The sequence below is a fragment of the Ranitomeya variabilis genome, chromosome 2, assembly GCF_051348905.1.
Source record: "Ranitomeya variabilis isolate aRanVar5 chromosome 2, aRanVar5.hap1, whole genome shotgun sequence".
Lineage (NCBI taxonomy): Eukaryota > Metazoa > Chordata > Amphibia > Anura > Dendrobatidae > Ranitomeya > Ranitomeya variabilis.
In genome coordinates, this window is record NC_135233.1 from 426,576,588 (window position 1) to 426,599,774 (window position 23,187).

The 23,187-nt window shown below is 47.1% G+C and overlaps 2 protein-coding genes across 5 annotated transcripts in view; one reads left to right on the forward strand and one right to left on the reverse strand.

The window, feature by feature from the left end:
- The first annotated feature begins 8,138 nt into the window (after nt 1–8,138).
- Nucleotides 8,139–23,187, forward strand: part of AMBRA1 (autophagy and beclin 1 regulator 1) — a 61,303-nt gene continuing 46,254 nt past the window's right edge. The window contains exons 1-6 of one of the 4 annotated variants that reach the window (XM_077286884.1): nt 8,139–8,926; nt 15,464–15,675; nt 17,570–17,628; nt 18,036–18,219; nt 20,514–20,686; nt 22,910–22,976. In XM_077286884.1, coding sequence (XP_077142999.1) covers nt 15,541–15,675; nt 17,570–17,628; nt 18,036–18,219; nt 20,514–20,686; nt 22,910–22,976 — 618 coding nt within the window. In that variant the 5' untranslated portion in view covers nt 8,139–8,926; nt 15,464–15,540. The remainder of the gene's footprint in view (nt 8,927–15,463; nt 15,676–17,569; nt 17,629–18,035; nt 18,220–20,513; nt 20,687–22,909; nt 22,977–23,187) is intronic. The other 3 variants (XM_077286885.1, XM_077286881.1, XM_077286882.1) reach the window with 3 other exon arrangements.
- LOC143806402 (uncharacterized) overlaps nt 15,748–23,187 on the reverse strand; it is a 124,419-nt gene continuing 116,979 nt past the window's right edge. The window contains exon 6 of the mRNA XM_077286889.1: nt 15,748–15,943. Within this exon, the coding sequence (XP_077143004.1) occupies nt 15,927–15,943 (17 nt within the window). The 3' untranslated portion in view covers nt 15,748–15,926. The remainder of the gene's footprint in view (nt 15,944–23,187) is intronic.

Here is a 23,187-nt window from a genome sequence, read left to right on the forward strand (position 1 = left end):
TTTTTTTTCGTGGGTAAAAAAGATGGTTCCCTGAGGCCTTGTATTGATTATCGGCTGTTGAATAAGATTACAGTCAAATATCAGTATCCTTTGCCACTGTTGACTGATTTGTTTGCTCGTATTAAGGGGGCAAGATGGTTTTCTAAGATTGACCTTCGGGGTGCGTATAATTTGGTGCGGATTAAGCAGGGAGATGAGTGGAAAACTGCATTTAATACGCCCGAGGGCCATTTTGAGTATCTGGTGATGCCTTTTGGTCTTTCTAATGCCCCTTCAGTTTTTCAGTCCTTTATGCACAATATTTTCCGTGAATATCTGGATAAATTTATGATTGTGTATTTGGATGATATTTTGATTTTTTCTGATGACTGGGAGTCGCATGTTCAACAGGTCAGGAAGGTTTTTCAGGTTTTGCGGGCCAATTTTTTGTTTGTGAAGGGTTCAAAGTGTATTTTTGGGGTTCAGAAGATCTCTTTTTTGGGGTACATTTTTTCCCCTTCTTCTATTGAGATGGATCCTGTCAAGGTTCGGGCTATTTGTGATTGGACGCAACCTACTTCCCTTAAGAGTCTTCAAAAATTCTTGGGTTTTGCTAATTTCTATCGTCGATTTATAACTGGTTTTTCAAGTGTTGTTAAGCCTCTAACGGATTTGACTAAGAAGGGTGCTGATGTTGCCAATTGGTCCTCGGCGGCTGTGGAGGCCTTTCGGGAGCTTAAGCGCTGCTTCTCTTCTGCCCCTGTGTTGCGCCAGCCTGATGTTTCACTTCCTTTTCAGGTCGAAGTTGATGCTTCCGAGATCGGAGCGGGGGCGGTTTTGTCGCAGAGAAGTTCCGATTGCTCGGTGATGAGACCATGTGCGTTCTTTTCTCGAAAATTTTCGCCCGCCGAGCGAAATTATGATGTTGGTAATCGGGAGCTCTTGGCTATGAAATGGGCCTTTGAGGAGTGGCGTCATTGGCTTGAGGGTGCTAGGCATCAGGTGGTGGTCTTGACTGATCACAAGAATCTGATTTACCTTGAGTCTGCCAGGCGTCTGAATCCTAGACAGGCGCGCTGGTCGTTGTTTTTCTCCCGGTTTAATTTCGTGGTCTCATATCTACCAGGTTCAAAAAATGTGAAGGCGGATGCCCTTTCTAGGAGTTTTGAGCCTGACTCCCCTGATGATTCTGAGCCTACGGGTATCCTTAAGGATGGGGTGATATTGTCTGCTGTCTCTCCAGACTTGCGACGTGCTTTGCAGGAGTTTCAAGCGGATAGGCCTGATCGTTGTCCGCCTGGGAGACTGTTTGTTCCAGATGAGTGGACCACTAGAGTCATCTTGGAAGTTCATTCTTCTGTGTTGGCAGGTCACCCTGGAATCTTTGGTACCAGAGATTTGGTGGCCAGGTCCTTCTGGTGGCCTTCCCTGTCTCGGGATGTGCGGACTTTTGTACAGTCTTGTGATGTTTGTGCTCGGGCCAAGCCTTGTTGTTCTCGGGCTAGTGGATTGTTGTTGCCCTTGCCTATTCCGAAGAGGCCTTGGACGCACATCTCTATGGACTTTATTTCGGATCTTCCGGTTTCTCAGAAAATGACCGTCATCTGGGTGGTGTGTGACCGTTTTTCTAAAATGGTTCATTTGGTACCCTTGCCCAAGTTGCCTTCTTCATCTGAGTTGGTTCCTCTATTTTTTCAGAATATGGTGCGTTTACATGGTATCCCGGAAAACATCGTTTCTGACAGGGGATCCCAATTTGTGTCTAGATTTTGGCGGGCGTTCTGTGCCAGGATGGGCATTGATTTGTCTTTTTCGTCTGCATTCCACCCTCAGACGAATGGCCAAACAGAGCGAACTAATCAGACCTTAGAGACTTATTTGAGGTGTTTTGTGTCTGCTGATCAGGATGATTGGGTCGCCTTTTTGCCGTTGGCAGAATTTGCCCTTAATAATCGGCCTAGTTCTGCCACTCTGGTTTCTCCTTTCTTTTGCAATTCGGGGTTTCACCCTCGTTTTTCATCTGGCCAGGTGGAATCTTCGGATTGCCCTGGAGTGGACACGATGGTGGATAGACTGCACCGGATTTGGAGTCATGTGGTGGACAACTTGAAGTTGTCCCAGGAGAAGACTCAGCGGTTTGCTAATCGTCATCGTCGTGCTGGTAATCGTCTTCGCGTTGGGGACTTGGTGTGGTTATCTTCTCGTTTTGTCCCTATGAAGGTTTCTTCTCCTAAGTTTAAACCTCGGTTCATAGGTCCTTATAAGATTTTGGAGATTCTTAATCCTGTATCGTTTCGTTTGGACCTACCAACAGCTTTCACTATTCATAATGTCTTCCATCGGTCTTTGTTGCGGAGGTACGAGGTACCGGTTGTTCCTTCTGTTGAGCCTCCTGCTCCTGTGCTGGTGCAGGGTGAATTGGAGTATGTTGTGGAGAAGATTTTGGACTCTCGCATTTCCAGACGGAGACTTCAATATTTGGTTAAATGGAAGGGATACGGTCAGGAGGATAATTCTTGGGTGACTGCCTCTGATGTTCATGCCTCTGATTTGGTTCGCGCCTTTCATCGGGCTCATCCAGATCGCCCTGGTGGTTCTCATGAGGGTTCGGTGCCCCCTCCTCAAGGGGGGGGTACTGTTGTGAATTCTGTTTGTGGGCTCCCTCTGGTGGCTACCGGTGGTACTGGTTGACTTCTGTCTTTTATCTCCTGTGCACCTGTTCCCATCAGGAAATGGGAGTCTCCTATATAGTCTGGCTTCTCAGTCATTTACTTGCCGGCTATCAATGTTACCAGAGCTCCTCTGTTACTTGCTACCTGCTCCAAGTCTGCTGATTCAGATAAGTGGATCATCTGTACCTTTTGTGAAAGTTTTGTCCAGCGTCCATTTGGATCAGTTGTACCTTTTGTCCAGCGTGCATTTATATGAATCTTGCTGCTGGAAGCTCTAGTGAACTGAAATGACCACTCCGGTGTCATGAGTTGATACCGGAGTTTAAAGTCATTTCAGGATGGTATTTTGTAGGGTTTTGAGTTGACCGCGAAGTCCACTTTTGTATTTTCTGCTATCTAGTTAGTGGGCCTCTCTTTGCTGAATCTGTATTCATCCTGCGTATGTGTTTTCCTCTTAACTAACCGTCATTATATGTTGGGGGCTACTATCACTTTGGGGTTTTCTCTGGAGGCAAGCCAGGTCTGTGTTTCCTCTATTAGGGGTAGCTAGATCTCCGGCTGGTGCGAGACGTCTAGGGATAAAACGCAGGTACGTTCCCCGGCCACTGGTAGTTGTGCGTGAGGTTCAGCATCGCGGTCAGCTTAGATTCCATCTTCCTAGAGCTAGTCCTGTTTTTGCCTATGTCCCTGCCATTGGGAACCATGACAGCCAGGACCGTGGACGCTCTCCTCTTGAATTTTCTGTTCCTTCCATCCTCGAATTCCTTCAGTCGTGTTTGGACTTAGAGTCTCCCATGTGGTGCCGCCCTATAAGATGCCATTGGAACCATGGAGCCTTAATTTGGTCCTCTGAGTCTTGCAGGAGGCTCATTTCGAACCTCTGCAGGACGTTTCCCTGTCTTTTCTGTCATGGAAAGTTGCCTTCCTGGTTGCGGTCACGTCCATCCGACGAGTCTCGGAACTGGCGGCTTTGTCTTGCCAAGTTCCTTTCCTCATTTTTCATCAGGATAAGGTGGTTTTGAGAACATCCCCGTCTTTTCTACCGAAAGTTGTCTCATCTTTCCACCTCAATGAGGAAATTGTCTTGCCTTCACTTTGCCCAGCGCCAGTACACTGCACACACTGGACTTGGTGAGAGCCCTTAGGAAATACGTCTCGAGGACGGCATCTTTCTGCAGGTCAGATGCCCTGTTTGTGCTCCCGGAAGGGTCAAGGAAAGGTCTAGCTGCTTCCAAAGCTACGATAGCCAGGTGGATTCGCTCAGCTATCCAGGACTCCTACCGAGTTAGAGGTCACTCCGTCCCAGCAGGGATTAAGGCTCATTCTACTCGGTCAGTGGGTGCGTCTTGGGCCATCCAGCACCAGGCGTCGGCAGCACAAGTCTGCAGAGCTGCGACTTGGTCCAGCCTGCATACGTTTACAAAACATTATCATGTCCATTCTCAGGCCTCGGCAGATGCATCCGTCCGCAGAAGAATTTTGCAGGCAGCAGTGCCGCATCTGTAACTTGTGGGTACAAGGAGCAATTGCAGTGCATTGTTTCCCACCCAGGGACTGCTTTAGGACGTCCCATGGTCCTGTGTCCCCCAATGAGGCGTAGGAGAAATAGGGATTTTTGTGTACTCACCGTAAAATCCTTTTCTCCGAGCCACTCATTGGGGGACACAGCACCCACCCTGTTAGCCTATTGGCTTTAGTTTTCTTCTGTGTTGACTTGGTTTTGACATAGTTCATTCTCGTTAATTGTTAAGCTTCTACTGCTTTGTTACCGAACTGGTTCACTTAGAGCCAGCAGGAGTGTGTATACTGCAGGGGAGGAGCTATTCTGTCTGTATTACTTAGTGTCCTCCTAGTGGCAGCAGCATAACACCCATTGTCCTGTGTCCCCCAATGAGTGGCTCGGAGAAAAGGATTTTACGGTGAGTACACAAAAATCCCTATATAGTAGATAACACAGGATCCACCATTCACAATAGGTAATGTCACAGCTCACCTCCTCCTCCTGTACTATGAATGATAACACCTCTATATACAGTAGATAACACTGGATCCACCATTCACAATAGGTGATGTCACAGCTCACCTCTTTCTCCTGTACTATGCCTGATAACACCTCTATATACAGTAAGATAACACTGGATCCACCATTCACAATAGATGATGTCAGCTCACCTCTTCCTCCTGTACTATGCCTGATAACACCTCTATATACAGCAGATAACACAGGAGGATCCACCATTCACTATAGGTGATGTCACAGCTCACCTCCTCCTCTACAATGACTGATAACGCCTCTATATACAGCGAATAACACGGGATCCACCATTCACAATAGGTGATATCACAGCTCACCTCCTCCTGTACAATGACTGATAACACCTCTATATACAGTAGATAACAGAGGATCCACCATTCACTATAGGTGATGTCACAGCTCTCCTCCTCCTCCTATACAATGACTAATGACACCTCTATATACAGTAGATAACACAGGATCCACCATTCACAATATGTGATGTCACAGCTCACCTCCTCCTCCTGTACAATGACTGATAACACCTCTATATACAGTAGATAACACAGGATCCACCATTCACAATATGTGATGTCACAGCTCACCTCCTCCTCCTCCTGTACAATGATAACACCTCTATATACAGCTGATAACACGTGAATTTTGTGAAACAGGAAGTTTGAGTCTATAAAGCCCCAGAGGTGAGAATAGGCATATTTCTATTTTTTATTTTTCACAAAGATTCTGATATGAAAAAAAAAACATTTTCAAATGTTTTAATAGACACATTTATTACAGAAAACTCATAAGTACGGGTAATTTTCTGATTAAACATTCACTATAAGGCCTCGTTCACACGCTCAGTATTTGATCAGTATTTTAGATCAGTATTTGTAGAAAAACCAGGAGAGGGACAATCAGAGGAAAATTCTAATAGAAACATATGCACCACTCCTGTATTTATCACCTCTCCTGGTTTTGGCTACAAATACGGATGTAAAATACTGACCAAATACTGATAGCGTGAGTGTGGCCTAAAGTGTAAGGCTATGTGCACACGGTGCGGATTCGCAGCAGTTTTCCATGCGGTTTACAGTATCATGTAAACCTATGGAAAACCAAATCCGCTGTGCCCATGGTGCGGAAAATACCGCGCAGAAATGCTGCATTATATTTTCAGCAGCATGTCAATTCTCTGTGAGGATTCTGCAGCGTTTTACACCTGCTCTTGTTTAGGAATCCGCAGGTGAAATTCGCACAAAAAATGCAGGAAATCTTCGGTAAATCCGCAGGTAAGATGCAGGGCGTTTTACCTGTGGATTTTTCAAAAACGGTAAAGAAAAATCCGCACACGAATCCGCAACGTGTGCACATAGCCTAATTCCTAATTTTCTAAGTTATCACCTGTCAGTTACTGATTGGCGGGGTCTGACTAACTGATCCTGACACTGGGGCTCTGCAGAATCCAGAGTGAAGCAGAGGTGGACATGTCCTGCCACGGCTCCATTCATTGTCTATGGGACTGCCGGGGCACATGTCCAGATATCAGGAGGTTGGCGTGCCCTAGGTGGTGATGCTAGGTGCTGGTGGAACGTGACCCTTTGAACAAGGCAACAGAAATTCACCACACACTCTTTCACACGTCCTGATATTTCCGATACTGGAAAAGCAAGTACCGGAGATATCAGTGTGCTCTCATTATTCTCTGTGATCAGCGAGAGCAGGAGAGAATGTTGAGAGCTGTATTCAACTGATCACAGTGAGAGCAGGTGACGGCTGATGGGAGTACTCATCAGCCGCCTGCACCATAATATACATATATTTTTAAATGATGTGGGTTCCCCTGTATTTTTGATAACAAGCCAGGCAAAACTGACAGCTGCAGGCTGTGACCCTCAGCTATCATCGTTAGCAAGGCTGATTATCAAGAATAGAGGGGTCCTCACACCGTATTCTTTAGTTAAATAATTTTAAAAAACGGTGTGGGGTACCCCCCATGTTTGACAGCCAGCCTTGCTAAAGCAGACAGTTGGGGCTGGTATTATCATGCTGGTAAGGGGCCATGGTTATTGGCCCCCACCAGCCTAAAAATAGCAGCCCGCAGCCGCCCAGAAAAGGAGCATCTATTAGATGCGCCGATTCTGGCGCTTTGCTGGCTCTTCTCACTTGCTCTATAGCGGCGACAAGAGTTCATATTTGTGAGGTTGATGTCACTTTTGTATTGTCAGGTGACATCAAGCCCACGGCTTAGTAATGGAGAGGTGTCTGTGTCTTATCTATAGCATCTAATGATAGTGTGCAAAGGTCATTGTGAAGAAATTTGTGAATGGTGGATCCTGTGTTTTCTATTTATAGCGCAGGCGGCTGAGGAACACTCCCATCAGCTGCTTCCTGCTCTCGCAGTTATCAGCTGAATACAACTCTCCACATTTTCACCTGCTAGCGCTGATCGCCGGCAGAGCAGGGGAGAATGATGAGAACCGTCTTCAGCAACCGGCGCCGGGGAACAGCGTTAACTATCACTGCTTCCCAGGCGCTAGTACATGTCACACTGATGACACACAGACGTTTTGCGGCCCGTGCAGCTGTTAAAACAGGCATGTCAGAGTGTGAAGAAGGCATTTGTATTATCCGTGAAAGCATACATGTGCGGTGAATTTCTTTCGCCTGGGACACATGTCCAGCCACCTCTGCATTCATTATCTATGGAACTGCTGGGACACATGTCCAGACACAGCTCCATCTATTGTCCATGGGACACATTTCCGGCCACTGCTCTATTCATTGTCTATGGGACTGCTGGAACCCTTGTCTGGCCACCGCTCCATTCATTGTCTATGGGCCTGCTGGAACACATGTCCTGCTACTGCTCCATTCATTGTGTGACTGAGGTACTTGTCTGGCCATCGCTCCATTCATCATCTGGGCTGCCAAGGGCACACGTCCGGCCACCGCTCCATTCATTTTCTATGGGACTGCTAGGACTCATGTCTGACAACCACTCCATTTATTGCCTATGGGACTGCCGGGGCACATGTCTGGCCATCACTCCATTCATTATCTATGGGACTGCCGGGACACATGCCCAGCCACTGCTCCATTCATTATCTATGGGACTACTGGAACACATGTCCAGACTGCTCCATTCAGATGGGGCATTTCAAAGCCTTGTGCTCGGGATCGCTGGAGGTCCCAGCAGTGAGGCTCCTACTGATCAGTAAGTCATCACTTCTTCTATGGACAGTTGATAAGTTTTAAAGATAGGAATAACCGTTTAAGTCCTGTCCTCGCAGGAACGACCTGTCCTGGACCACCCGTGTCGTGGGTAGAAGCCTGTGTCTGAGAATTGGGGACCATCCTGGTAACTAGAGGCGAGGGCCACGCAGCAACATCAGGCCTCCGACAAGTCAGAAGTTTGTATGTGGGGGTCCGGACTGCGACTGTCGCGGGTCTCATGGGATCAAAGATCTCCAGTCTGGAGCGTCCCACCTGGATGTCTAGATTCCTGATCACAAGTTGTGCGCTCCTTTGCTCCGCAGCCTTCGCACTACGACGTCTTGTAGCCGCCATTTGTCCGTTTTATTACAGCTAAATTGAGGCTGTAAAATAGTCGAACGGACGAGGTGTATGGATGGTTTGAAGCACGAGAGAAGTCAGCGAGCTAAAAGAAAAAACCACGGAAGGCGGCGGCCATAGGCGAGTTGTAACCGCACGTGATTTACACTGCGGTAGACCAAAAAACTAAACTCCAATCGCAGAGCCACTGATAATGAAGTCACCGCACGATGTCTGCTCTGTATCAGACTCTCAGAAACTTCCCTGAAAAACTTCCAGCCAACAATTATCCCTCAAAGCGGTCCAGATCGGTGCAGATTGGTCCACATCGCGGCCTCTTCCCGCTCGGCGCTCCATTAATCCGCCTGAGCTGCTGACAGCGCTCTCCGCGCTCGATTCCTCCCGCCTGCCGCAGACGCGCGCTCTGATTGGCTCTGTTCGATCCTAGTTGGCTTTCCCCATCGATTCGCTCTGGCATCCGGTGATCTCGGCTGGCGGCTACTCCGGTCTGGCGGCCGCCATTGTCCCGGATGGTCGCTGATCTCCGGACCTGTCTGTTGATAACGATCTCCTGTCACTCTCCGCTGTCAGTGTGAGACCCGGAACCGTTGGTGTACCGCGGCTCGGGACAGAGAGCGGCCGGCCGGGCCCAGGACTCAGCCCCATCAGCCAGGCCGGAGCCAGCGAGGCCTGCGCCGCCCGAGAGGTGACTAATCCCGGGGCTTGTGCCGGCGGGTGCCGTGTGTGGTCACGTATGTGCGGGTGTGTTCCGTGTAGTGTGTGCTGCACCACCTCCTCGTTTTACCTCCTATGTCTCCGTGGTAACCGTCCACCGCCGTCGTGGTGTCCGTGTCGCCTCCGTTCTCGCCATGTGCGGACCGGTGACACCGGCGGACGATGCTGCCGAATCGCTGAACGGTTTCCATCAGGGTTTACGGATTTACAACTGGAAGCGGCAAAGAATTTACCAGAATTATCTGCGATCCACCGAGAAAACTGCAGAAACCGTCCAACGGCGCAAATGTTACACCACAGATCCCAGCATGCCCGACAGACTACAACTCCCAGCATGGCCCGACGCTGCAGCACTCCCAACGTCAGACTACAACTCCCAGCATGCCCGACAGACTATGGCACTCCAGATATCAGACTACAACTCCCAACATGGCCCGTCACTGCAGCACTCCCAATGTCAGACTACAACTCCCAGCATGCCCTGCCAGATCGGCACTCCAGATGTCAGACTACAACACCCAGCACACTCGACGACAGATTACGACTCCCAGCATGGCCCGACAAACTGTGGCACTCCACATGTCAGACTACAACTCCTAGTGTGTCCTGACAAACTACAACTCTCAGCATGCCCTGACAGACTACAACTCCCAATGTCAGACTACAACTCTCAACATGCCCTGACAGACCGGTACTCCTAATGTCAGACTACAATGCCCAGAACACCCGAGACACTGCGGTTTGTGAAGCCATGCTAGGAGTTGTAGTCTCACCATAGCTGCAGCGTTGGATTTGACGAGGATTTTAACCCTGCCTGCACTGGGAGGACAATCTGTATCCCGGGCGTCCACTGAAAATTTGAGTGGAAAAAAAAATGTCCTCATCTCTTTATTTCCTGAGATTCAACGACGCGTCGGCCCCTGCCCCCCCCCCCCCCTCGTATGAAAGAACAGATAGTGCTGGTGGAGTGTACCTACAATAAGGATTACAGACCTCTCCATTCTTTGTAGGGGAAAAACTTGCAAAATCGTCAGTGTCAAATACTTCTTTTCCTCACTGTATATGATGATGGTACAGATAATGCTGCCTCCCTGTCTTTCCCTGGAGATGAGGGAGGTATAGTGCTTCCACTCTGTAAATTATGTTGGTTCAGATAGTATTGCTTTTTTTTGTCTATACCTGCTATGTAGGGACAGATAGTGCTGCCTCCCCGTCTTTCCTGGTACATTATTTAGGGACAGATACAGTGCCTTGCAAACTTATCCATTCACCTCTTATTCCCCCCCCCCCCCCCCCCCCCCCTTGGCATTTTTGTGTTTTGCTGCCTCACAACCTGGAATTTCACTTATTTCAGGTAGGACAAAATAACTGAAAACTTCAGTGTGCATAGCTATTCACCCCCCTAAAGTCAGTACTTTGTAGAGCCTCCTTTGCAGCAATGACAGCTGCAGTCACTTTGGATAAGTCTCTCTGAGCTTTCCACTGAGATTTTTGCTCATTCCTCAAGGTAAAACTGCTCCAGCTCCTTCCAGTTAGGTGCTTTCCTCTGGTGAACAGCGATCTTCACTTCTGACCACAGATTCTCCATTGGATTAAGTGGGTTGTCCAAACTGATAAGTCTGCAGTCACTCTGCGGGAATGCAGACTATTGAATCCACCCAGCGCGCATGCTGTGAGCTACGGGGATTCGCCGGTTTCTGACCTGGGATCGGAGGGTATGTATGAGTAAGGCTACTCTCACACATCAGGTTTTTGCCGTCAGGCATAATCCGGCGAGTTTTGAACAAAAAAAGGATATGCCAGCATCCTTGCCCGACAGCAAAAAACTGATGTGTGAAAGTATCCTTCTACATACTCCCAGCCGGTGGGCGTGGCCTTGCTCCTTACACTTGCATGGAGTGATGCCACACCCTCCATTTGGCCACGCCCACTAGACTGCTTTGTCCCTAGTTGGAGCGAGGCCATGCCCACTGGATGAGAGTACGTATAATGCATATGTACCCTCCGGTTCCGGGTCAGAAATCGGCTGATTCTCGCAGCGCACAGTGCATGCACTGGGGGAACTCACAAGACTGCAGTCACACAGAGTAACTGCAGACTTACCTATTTGGACCGGACAACCCTTTTGAGGTCTGGGCTGTGACTCGGCTGCTCCAGAACATTTACACATTTCCCCTTAAATCACTCGAGTGTTGCTTTAGCAGTATGTTTTTGGGTCATTGCCTTGTTGTAAGGTGAACCTCCGTCCCAGTCTCAAATCACTGACCGACTGAAACAGGTTTTGTTCCATAATATCCCTCTATCTTGCACCCTCCATTTTCCCCTCAAATCAGACTATTTTCTCTGTCCTATCTGCCGAGAAAAGTCCCCACAGCATGATGTTGCCCCCACTATGTTTCACTGTGGGGATGGTGTTCTTGGGGTGATGAGCTGTGTTGGATTGGCACCAGACATAGCGTTTACCTTAGTGAACAAAAAAATTCAATTTCGGTCTCATCTGACCACAGCACCTTCCCCTTTACATTTGGGGAGTCTTTCTCACATGTCTTTTGGCAAACTCAAAATGACCCTTACAATTTGTGTGAGTAAAGGCTTTTTTTCTGCCTTTTTTTTTTTTCCTTAAAGGCCACCTCTATGGAGTGTATGGCTTATTGTGGTCATATAGACAGTTACTCCTGTCTCTGCTTGGAAACTCTGCAGCTCCTCCAGGGTCTCCTTTGGTCTCTGCGCTGCCTCTCTGATTAATGCCCTCCTTGCCCAGGCTGAGAGTTTTGGTGGGCGCCTTCTCTTATAAGGTTTGTGGTGGTGACATGTTCTTTCTATTGGATGATAATGGATTCGATGGTACTCTTGTGGATCATCAGAGATTGGCGAGATTTTTTTTTTGTTTTGTTTTTTTTATAACCCAACCCTGATTTGTACTTCTCCACAACTGTGTCCCTGACTTGTTTGGAGATTTCCTTGGTCTTCATTATTAGGGATCATCATTATTGAATGAATGAAGCTGAAAGGGAGAAGATACAGGTTAGATATTAGAAAAAAAACTTTTTGACTGTGAGGGTGATCAATGAGTGGAAGAAGCTGCCACAAGAGGTGGTGAGTTCTCCTTCTATGGAAGTCTTCAAACAGAGGCTGAGGCTGGCTGAGATGGTTTAGTGAATCCAGCATTGATCAGGGGGTTGGACCTGATGACCATTTGGGTCCCTTCCAACTCTAACATTCTTGAATTCTATGTCTTCATGGCGTTGTTTGGAGATCTCTCTTGTCCTCGTGGCGGTGTTTGTAGATCTCCCGCGTCCTCGTGGCGGTGTTTGGAGATCTCCCGCGTCCTCGTGGCGGTGTTTGGAGATCTCCCGCGTCCTCGTGGCGGTGTTTGGAGATCTCCCGCGTCCTTTTGGTGGTGTTTGGAGATCTCCCGCGTCCTCGTGGTGGTGTCTGGAGATCTCCCTGGTGTTGCAGCCTCTGTGGCCTCTCAGAAAAGGTAGTGTATATACTGACATAATTTGACACTTAGATTGCACCGAGGGGGACATCCTGTCACTAAACATGGGACTTATGGAAGGAATTGCTTGCACCAGAAATTTTTATGGACTTAATTTCAAAAGGGGTGAATTCATATGCACATGCCAGTTTTTAGTTATTTGATCCCATAAGTGTAATTTATGTCTATATTTTTCACACTTCACCAACTTCGACTATTCAGTGCTGATGCATCATACATAAATCAGATTACAAAAATATTTACACGCAGGTTGTAAAGTAACAAAATAGGTAAAAAGCAAAGAGGGGTGAATACTTTTGCAAGCCACTGTAATGGTGCCTTTAAGTGATGTGGTCACAGTACCGTCTCTTTCTGTAAAATTTCAGAGCCTTTTCTTAAACTTTATTTTTTAATACACTTTTTTCGTCTCCTGACTTCGGTGTTCTCGTGGTTGCGGAGGGGCTGTTACTCCTTAGCACGTATTGATCTGAAGCTGCCATTGCCTCGTCTGTCTGCTGGTCTATTGATATCAGTGGGTTTGGATGATGGGGGGTCTTTAATAGAGAACATCTGTATCATATATACAAACAGAACGTCAGTTATAAGTAACCAGAAAATACTAGTGGCGACTCTGATCACAATCATATAATTAAGGAGAACTATGAGTCCGAAAAATAGCCAAATAGTGAATAATCTTTAGTTAAGTTTTATTGAAAAAAGTTCAACAATACATACTATAAAGACATTTACCATATATTTAAAATCTTGTGAAAAATCCGTGAGTACATGAAAAAACCAGAGATCACGGACCAGGACATTAATGGTTATACCAAACGTAAGTATATATTTAAATATGTGTGACTAGTATACTGCCATCAAGTGCATCAGATTGTTGATCAGGCTGTGGTGGTTCGACTACATAATATAAACTGCATCGTAAATGCCGGTAACATCACCACATGCCTCCATACAGATAATGTGCAAAAATGCGTAAACAGGATAAAATTTAATTACCCATTTGATGCAGCAGGTCCCGTCCCGATCTTGGTCAACTACCCCAACGCGCGTTTCGCGTATAATAAATCCCGCTTCCTCAGGGGGCGTGCAGTTGGTAGTTGACCAAGATCGGGACGGGACCTGCTGCATCAAATGGGTAATTAAATTTTATCCTGTTTACGCATTTTTGCACATTATCTGTATGGAGGCATGTGGTGATGTTACCGGCATTTACGATGCAGTTTATATTATGTAGTCGAACCACCACAGCCTGATCAACAATCTGATGCACTTGATGGCAGTATACTAGTCACACATATTTAAATATATACTTACGTTTGGTATAACCATTAATGTCCTGGTCCGTGATCTCTGGTTTTTTCATGTACTCACGGATTTTTCACATGATTTTAAATATATGGTAAATGTCTTTATAGTATTATGTATTGTTGAACTTTTTTCAATAAAACTTAACTAAAGATTATTCACTATTTGCCTATTTTTCGGACTCATAGTTCTCCTTAATTATAACATCTGTATCATGTCGGTGGGGGTCCAGTACAGTCCTGGCGGTGGTGCGCCAGGTTTGCTTAGAGAGGTGTTTTCTTCATGAGTTTGGCGCCTCTTTCTCCAGCGCTCCTTATATCAAGTCTCGACCTTTGTATCGAGGTCGTCATCGGTCTCCAACAGGGGGGCTCTGTGCCGAGCGACTCTGCTCCTTCTAGTGATTGATGTGAGACTTGGAACCCGCACCCCCAACCAATCAAATCTGCTGATGGCAAAAGTTTTCTAACCAGTGCAGTTACACTTAAAGGGGTTTCTCCAAATCACTAACTATTGTGTATCACTATCTGATCAGACCTGGTGGTTACCTGGGACCCTCCATGATTCCTACTGGGCAGAGCTGTAATAAATCTGCACAGTTCTGCTCCTGACTCAATCGGGGGGTCTCAGGACATTACTATGTGCTTTCAGTCAGGGTCCCATAGGTCAAATTCCCACTGATCGTGAATGACCCGTCCCCTTTATTGCTCCCTTCCTGCTTTCCCTTTGGACAGAATTTCAAAATATTCAATGTTATGACTTGCAAAATAAACGTTCTCAGACAAACGCAGCCTGATGTTTGATGGAGCAAAAGTCACCATTTATGTCAGACGCTCCCTTGTGTAACTGCGCTGTGGGACCTGCGGCCATGTGACACAAGCGGGAAAATGAATCCAGGCCTCTTGAATGGATGGGGAGACCCCTAGCTCTCTTTACGACTTGTGTCCCCAATGTATAGGGTTCAGCGAGTGGTAGCATTGTGATTTTCAGCCTGTCGGTTTATGATGCAGACTTTACCCCTTTGGTTCCGGTGTCATCCGTGTTCTGGGTCAGTGTTTGGTCTGTTTCTACCATCAGTGATTTTTACGGATGGCTAAATGATGGTGTAAAGCTATGAAGGGGCCGCGCCGGGGCCGCAGATTGGGCCGCGCCGGGGCCGCAGATTGGGCCTGGGGGGATGCATCGTGGCCAGCAGTACAATAATGTCTGCCTCGTGCATCCACTCACCGGAATATTCCCGTTTGGACACGGACACGTTTTCTTCCTATCAGGATCTCCTGCTCAGAGTCGTCACTCCCGCGATGAGATATTGAAGCTCTTCTCCTCCTCGCGTTGGTGCAGACGGGGTCATGAGCACCTGGCAGCCGCCCAGCACAGGAAATCTACTCGAGCGCTTAAAGGGACAGTGACGTGTTATTCTCTTGCTACACTAGTAATCAGTGATCGCAGCCGGTTATAACTCCGCTCCACTGCAGTGAATAAGGCTCAGCTGCGATACCGCGCCCAACCTGTGGACAGGGGTGGCACCGTTCTTGGAAATAATTTAATGTTTCTCTAATCCTGAGCCATCCGTTCTGAGTAAGAGCTTTATAGAGAAGTGCTGCAGGTTCCCGTGTACATTCATCTGCTCATTTACAAGATCTCTGTTTGATTTCCTTGCATGAATCTATTTTCCCATCTGACAATTCCTTCTGTTTTTCCTTCTAGGCTTCCATGACGTCTGCCCGTCTCCTGGATGTCCGCTCCTTCCTTCTGTTGTGAGAGGCTGTAGTGCCGGCGGTGCCATGAGGGTTGTGCCTGAGAAGAACGCGGTCCGGATTCTCTCGGGCCGAGAGAGGGGTACGCAGGCGCAGGGAGCCCAGCGACTCCTCCAGTGTTTGGTGGAGGACAAAACCCGGTTTATGAAATGGGAGGGCAAGGTGAGTGACCCTATGAACTGCGGACCACCCATCCTCTCCTTAAAGGGGTTGTCTAAGACTATAGGTGGGCTAACCTTTATTTTAGGTCACCAATATCAGATCTGTTGTGGACCATCAACCCCACCGACCTGCCGGTTCTACGTAGGCTGCATGTGGGTTTATCGGCATTGTTCACACCTGGCCGTAGCAGGAGTTGTCAGGATCTGGATCGGTGGGGGTGCTGAGCTGACATTGACGGGCTCAATGATATCCTAGTCCAGGAAAACCCCTTTAAAGAAAAAGACATTTCTGCTGTAATGTAGAAACCTGCTAGCCATGTAACTTTAACCCCAGAAATCTGACCCGTCACTTCATGTGTTAATAACTCTGGAGCTTAATCGTATCCCAGTGATTCTTAGATTGTTTTTCGTGACACATTGTTCTTTGTGTTAGTGGAAAATCTAGATCAATATGTTTTGTGTTTGTGAAAATATCAGAATTTTGGCAAAAATTGTGAAAAATTAGCAATTTTTAAACTTTCAGTCCTTTATATACTTAGACCGGTCAGTAATGCAGTAGATGATAATTAATAAATCACATTTCCCATATGTCTACTTTACATCTGCATCATTTTATTTTGTTAGGACATTTAGAAGAGTTAAAAGTTTAGCAACAATTTCTAATTTTTTGAAGAAACTTACTAAATCTGTTTCTTTAGGGTCCTATTCAAATGTAAATGGCCTTTGAGGGTCCGATATATCGGAAACTCTCCAAAAGTGACACCATTTTAAAAACCACACCCCCTCAAATACTTCAAAGCTACCCTGCAGGGGCTACACAGGAATTGCTGCGGAGTAGAATTAAAACAAAAAATTTAATTTTACCTCTAAATAGTTTTTTGCCCCAATTTTTTCACTTTCATAAAGGGTAGCTTGACAAAATGGACCCCACCATTTGTTACCTAGTTTCTTCTGAGTGCGGCGATACCCCACATGTGGTGAGAAATCTCTAGGCAAACAGCACTAAAGTGAAGGAGCGACATTCTTGTGCACAAAAGACATCTAAAAAAAGTGACACTGCTGGAAGGGAGACGAGACAGAATCCGAAGTGCCTCCATCTTCCTCATTATACGGAATCTTTTGTCTGGGGTTTTGCCTGAATCACAGTTTTGGAGATTTACATGGAAATCCCGGTGTAACCGCTCAGCGCCGAGCGCAGGATAAATGTTAGCCAAGCCTTGCTATAACACACTAAAATGTTTTTGTTTTTTTTAACAAAGTTTTTTTGTACATATATACATATATTTATTTTTTTTTTACTTTTTTTTTTTTTACACCGTTCACATTGCGGTAAAAGGGATGAGACCGATTTGTTTGTCTGCTCGGTACGATCAGCGATACCAGATTTATGTAGTTTATTTCATGCTTTGTGGATTTTACAGTCTAAAAAAAACATTTATTTTTTATTTATTTTTTTTAAATGAATTTGTTTTTGCATCGTCATATTCTGAGAACTTTTTTATTTTTTTGCCAAGTGAGCCGTATTAGGGCTTGTTTTTTTGCGGGACGGTTTTGTCTTCATGTCTACCATTTTTGTTCTAACATTTTGGACACTTTTTTTTTTTTTTTTTTTTAAATCACGCTGAAGACACTCTGTTAGCACCCGAGCATGGTAACCTCTTATCCAATCATGATTGCTCATCACTAATTATCAGTATCCATGCAGGGCCAGGCACAGTGTCCCCTCCATGTTTTCTCCCATGATCATATGATCACCATGCAGCTGTAGGTAACAGGAGCGGAGGTCCACAAATGTGATGTCTCCACACACTGGAGATTAAAGTGTTTTGTGGGGGTCTCTTCTCGGTAAGCCCTCTCCATCCCACCTTCTGACTGTTTTCTTCTTTGCTTTGCAGAAGGTGGAGCTTCCAGACAGTCCGCGATCTACATTCCTACTGGCGTTCAGCCCAGACAGGTGAATTTCTTCCTCTTCCATCGCTCTTTCTGGCAGACGTGTCCGTAGAAAGCTGCTCAGCCTGCTGGCAGCGGATCATCTACAAGAGTCCATGTACTGTGCCAAGAAAATGTAGAAAACAGCCGTCTGAGTCCGCAGCCGCCGCCTCAATGTTTTCTGACAGACTGAGATCCTACGCGAAGCGTTTGTTTTCTTCGCCCCGTCCATGCCGTAAAATGTCTTGCATCAGTCATCACTAAATATCTTCATATAGGGCCACCACTCCGCACACTGTCTATGGGACTGAGGAGGATAGGCCAGCATGCCTGGGATCAGCGGGGGTCTCGGCAGTCAGGTTACGGTGGGCCATTTCCCTATATTGTGGACTTGTATTATAATCTCACCCTTCGTGCTCTTTATTCCCGCAGGACCCTGCTGGCATCCACACACGTCAATCACAACATCTACATCACCGAGGTGAAGACCGGGCGATGCATCCATTCTCTGGTCGGACATCGTCGCACCCCCTGGTGTGTCACCTTCCACCCCACTATTCCAGGACTCATTGCATCCGGTTGCCTTGATGGTGAAGTGCGTATATGGGATTTACATGTGAGTATCTACCTGGCTGGAAGCTTTGGTCATTTTGTTTCCTTATCCACTGCCTTTTAATTGGTTATTCCCACCTTAGTATATTATCACCTGTCCGCAGGATGGCTGATAACGTGCCGATTCCTGGACCCCCATAGCAGAGACCCCACTGATCTCGAAATTGACAAATGCCTAAGATATCTACACACAACACTCCCATCATCTCCACAGTCCCATAGATATATGGATGAGCATAAATATTCTCAGGCTCCGGCGTCCACGTCTTTCTTCCATGGCAGCAGGTTGAACACCTGACGACTGGTCACAGTCATGTCATTGAAGAAGCACAGCAAACATTTATGCAGATTTTTTTTTACCCTCCTGTAAATGTAATGGAGTCTGATCTATCTAGTGGCAAAGATGATGTAAAACCTGTTTGTAAATAACATCTACCCTTCAGCAGTCACAGCGCACAGCTTTTGTTAAAAAAAAAATAAAAAATAAAAAATTCCTACTATTTTGCTGCAGTAGAGTCTCTGTAACTCCTTCATATAGCCAGCTGCACTGCTGCTTTTGACATGGATCCATTAGCGCACAGCCCCTGTCCGTTATCGGCTAAGAGCTGACATTGTCCGGTTTCTCTGATCATCTTCTTCTCGATGTTTGGCTTCTTTTACACTTGCCGTGATTTTGCAGCCCCAATAGATTTCTATGGGGCCACAAAAACAGGCTGCAATAATTCCACGGCGCCGTATGGCCGTGAGGGATGTGTTTACGACCATGAAAAAAGAGCTTGCTCGATCTTTTTCACGGCTTACGGACACAGCCCCCATTGCAAATCAATGGGGCCACAAAAACAACGGAAGGTTGTTTTTGCGGTGTGCCGTCACTTCCGGTTTTGCAGACCGCCGGTTTTTTTCCCCCAATACTTTTGCTATAGTATTGGGAACATGGAAAACTGTGATCCTCAAGTTTTTTGCAGTCCATTATTGCGGCAGACCTTGAAAGTTGCGACAATACGACCCGCAAAAAAGACCCGCAATAACGGGCCACAAAAAACAGGATAACTGTAAAAGAAGCCTTAGAGCTAAATGCAAGGATGGAAGTAATAGCCCTCCTTTATCCCCTAGATCGCTCTATAACTTAATTACAAGGTTTTTTTTCTCGCGCTTGTTTTTTTTTTCTCTGGCTCAGATCTATTTTATTTCACCATCATCATAGCTGAACGAGGACTTGTGGTGTTTGCAGGACATGTTGTAGTATTAGTTGACAAGTTTCTAATCTAGAGGGTGCGGTCGCGATTCGCAGCATTTACTCTTGGGTGCGGGCCGGATAACTCGGCTGACATCTGCGCTATATGGAGGGGATTCAGCTCTTGAGCCTGCACCATACAGTGCGCACATCCGCTGTAAATGTGCGGTGGGTGTCACCGAGGGGTTAACCACTTACAGGTATTCAGTGAGTCCTGTGTACCCCAATTTACAACTTATCCTGTAAAAAGTGAAGTTATAGCTTTTGAAACACAGGCAGCGTGCGCTGTACAAAAGGGACATGGACCCTCATCTCAGTTATTAGGAACAATTTTCCCAGTTGGCTGCACCATCGGCTTCTTCCATCAGTTGTGTATTAGGCGATTACCCCGTCAGTGGTTCCCGGTAACATCGCCGTTATATATTCATCAGCTGGAATAATTTGGATGAATGTACAAGGTGGGGAATAACCAGGCTTAGTTTTTGCTGCAGTGGGGGGAGGATCCTGCTGCAGCCACACACAGGACTTTGTGGAGGAGGAGATTTTTATGATCTCCTTGGACACAGAGAAATTTATTTTATATAGTTCTCTGGTTTAATTATGAGACAAATTCATATTTAAGTAGATTGAGGAAGGAAATGCTTGTTTATTTGAGCCTTTTCTATGTGACCCTTTTAAAGAGGTGGGGGGTCTGACTGCCGGGATCCGTTCTGATCGGGCACCTTTATTCCGTTAGAAGGAGCCTCGGTGCACATGTATGACTGCCATTCACTCCTTATGGGGCGGCCCAGCCGCATTGAGCCCATAGAGAATGAACGGAGCAGTAGTCGGTCGTCTGACCCGCCGCTATATTTTGTAACCGTGATACAAAGTCCCCGTGCTGCGGATTGGAGCGGGTCCCAGAAGTTGGACCCCCCAATCCTATTGATAGCTGCTAACTTGTTTTCACTGGACAACTCCTTAAAGGGGGGCATTCTGGGCCGGTGTATGTTGTAATCTTGTGGACTCGGGTCGCCTTAGTCTTTTTGCCTCTTGGTATATAACGGCGTCTTCTCCCCCTCCAGGGCGGCAGCGAGAGCTGGTTCACGGACAGTAATAATGCGATCGCCTCCTTGGCCTTCCATCCCACCGTTCAGCTGCTTCTTATCGCCACTGCCAATGAAATCCATTTCTGGGACTGGAGTCGGCGAGAGCCCTTCGCTGTGGTGAAGACAGGCAGCGAAATGGAGCGAGTTCGGTAAGTTCAGAGACCCCACAAAGCTGTACGCATGGTTATATCTATAGGGGGTACGGTCTAGTGGTGCTGAAAGTCACGGCCACCTGGAGGGGTGAATGAGCTTGTGGGGTCCACTGGAGTAAATTCGACTGCTTGCACGCCCCTGCAGGCCGGCCTCCCTTACCGCCGTGTGTCTATAGTGATTGTCCGCTGCAAGCAGTCCCTGCGTAATCACGTCAGTGCCCATATAAAATAATGCAGTCTATGCTCGCCTCCCCCAGCGGTGCTGTCCCTGCGATGTTTGTGCAGCTATTCTAAGTGACATTTTGTTACCTGACCGCTGCAGTCGATGATCGGCTGCGACCTCTTAGTATCCCATCAGATTTATGGTCGCTGATATGGCTGCAGCAGTCACGTAAAACAACAATGTCACGCGATCATCTGACATCCCATTAATAGCGCCACTATGGGAGGTGAATGTTATACATGTGTAATTGAAGGGGGGACTATAATCTACATCTGGACACGTCTTATTGCAGCTGATCTTCCCTGGGAACAAAAGGATTGGACATGTTGAAGTTCATCTGCCTGATCCCTTTCTTTCCCAACATAGTGTCTGTGAGCCCTTGCCAGGTTCAGCTGACAATAAGGGGGTTGCTTAGGACTGTGAGGTTGATGCCCTTTGCTTTTGATAAATCAGTGGATGTCTGGCAGCCCCCACAATCCGCGGTGTACAGGTGCGGAGCCAGAACAGCACAGTGCCACACACACTAGTGGCTGTTCTCTATCCTGCAGCTCAGATCACGTTCACTTCAAAAGGAGCGGAGAACAGGCGCTACAATGTATGGAGTGGACTCCGATCTGGGTGTCGGATATTAATGACATCCAAGGGAAAGGGCGGCCATATCTCGTGGAAATCCTTGTCCGCCATATGAGCCAAAGCACAACATCGGCCGCCCTGCAGATGTGAGATTTAGACCTTGGGATCTCTGACTCTTCTGCATCTCGCTCATTAGCAGTACCCCGCTTATACTCGCCCCTGTCTGGTTGTCGGAGCGGCATATTAGTGCATAGTGTGGGCCGCCGTCCTTGTACCTGCCAGTGCACAGCATCGCAGGGAGCCAGAGAGGATGTAATTGTGGCGTCCTCATTGTCTCCTCCGCCATCGCTCATGAAGGAGCGCCGCTGACTAATCTTGCACATTTATCGGAGCCAGGAGTTTGCAGCTGTCTCCACTTCAGCCATTGTTCTCCTGATTTCTGGCGTCTTTGATCTAAGAAATGATAACAAACCGCCGTCTGCTGCACATCGGAGGCGGTGAGGGATGGAGCGCTGCTCGGAAGATGCTTTTCACTCCGGTCGCGGCTTCTCGGTTTTCATTCGCTGCTTTTGTTTCTGCTGTCGCCTCGATCAAAAGGGGCCACGTCTGGAAGAAACTGATGGCGGTATTATCACGGGTGCAGTAATTGATAACGTTTTGTCCCCTCCTCCCCTGACAATTATACAGGCCCCTCGCTCCTCAGTTATCAGAAGCTATAAATTCTTTACCTTTCACTTACAGCAAATGAATCAAAATGAATATAATAATTTTGTTCCAGTTTGTGTGTACTGTGCCTATGCAAAGCTATGTGTCTCCATGGCAACAGACTAGTCGCACAATGTGTAGTCAGGTCCAACGTCGCTCGCTCTTTTTCACGTGTCTCCTATTTTTGTGACTATATATTTGTCAAATTTTCAAAAAGTAAAGTATTAAGCGTAGCTGCATCAGATGGCACGGGGTTTGTCTGTTACCATAGAGAAATAAGGATACGTGATGAGTTGTAGATTGGGGGTCTGACCGCAGTGTCCCGCCTCAATCATCCAGGCACGGAAATTTTTGCCTTGTGAGAATATAGTGGCAGCACGATTTCCCAACTGCAGCTCCATTCACTCCCTCTGGAGCTGCGCTCTGCTTTTTCTAGGTGACCTATATGGAATGAATGGAGCGACGGTCAGGCATGTGCCCTGCACCTTGATTATAACCATGATATCCTCGGCCGCCCTCTGTGATCGGGACCCCCACTGGTCTATAAGTTACCACATATTCTATGCAGGAGTGATAACTTTTTAGCCCCTTGTGCGCTCAGTGACTGAACATTTCTTATACGGAGATGAAAGTGTTTCGCCTGGCGACATGGATGAGACGTCCTTGTGATGCAAGTCCCAGGTTCTAATGTAACACCCCATTTTGTGTTTTTCCCCCAGACTGGTACGATTTGATCCCCTTGGGCATTATCTTCTTACGGCCATCGTGAACCCCTCTAACCAGCAGGTAAGAGCCACAATCCCCAGACCACCTGCCGGGCAGCAAAAGAGAAAAGCCTCCTGGTCGCCTTCCCTAGAAGCTGCAAAGATCCTTTTACGCTCGTCCATAGCCTTCTCTTTAAGATCAGCATGTGCTCTGCATTCTGCCCCCTTATTTCTGTGTTTGGGGAGTGGGGCCCTAGGATTTATGGTGTCTGTCCTGGCACTTATGTCCGTCA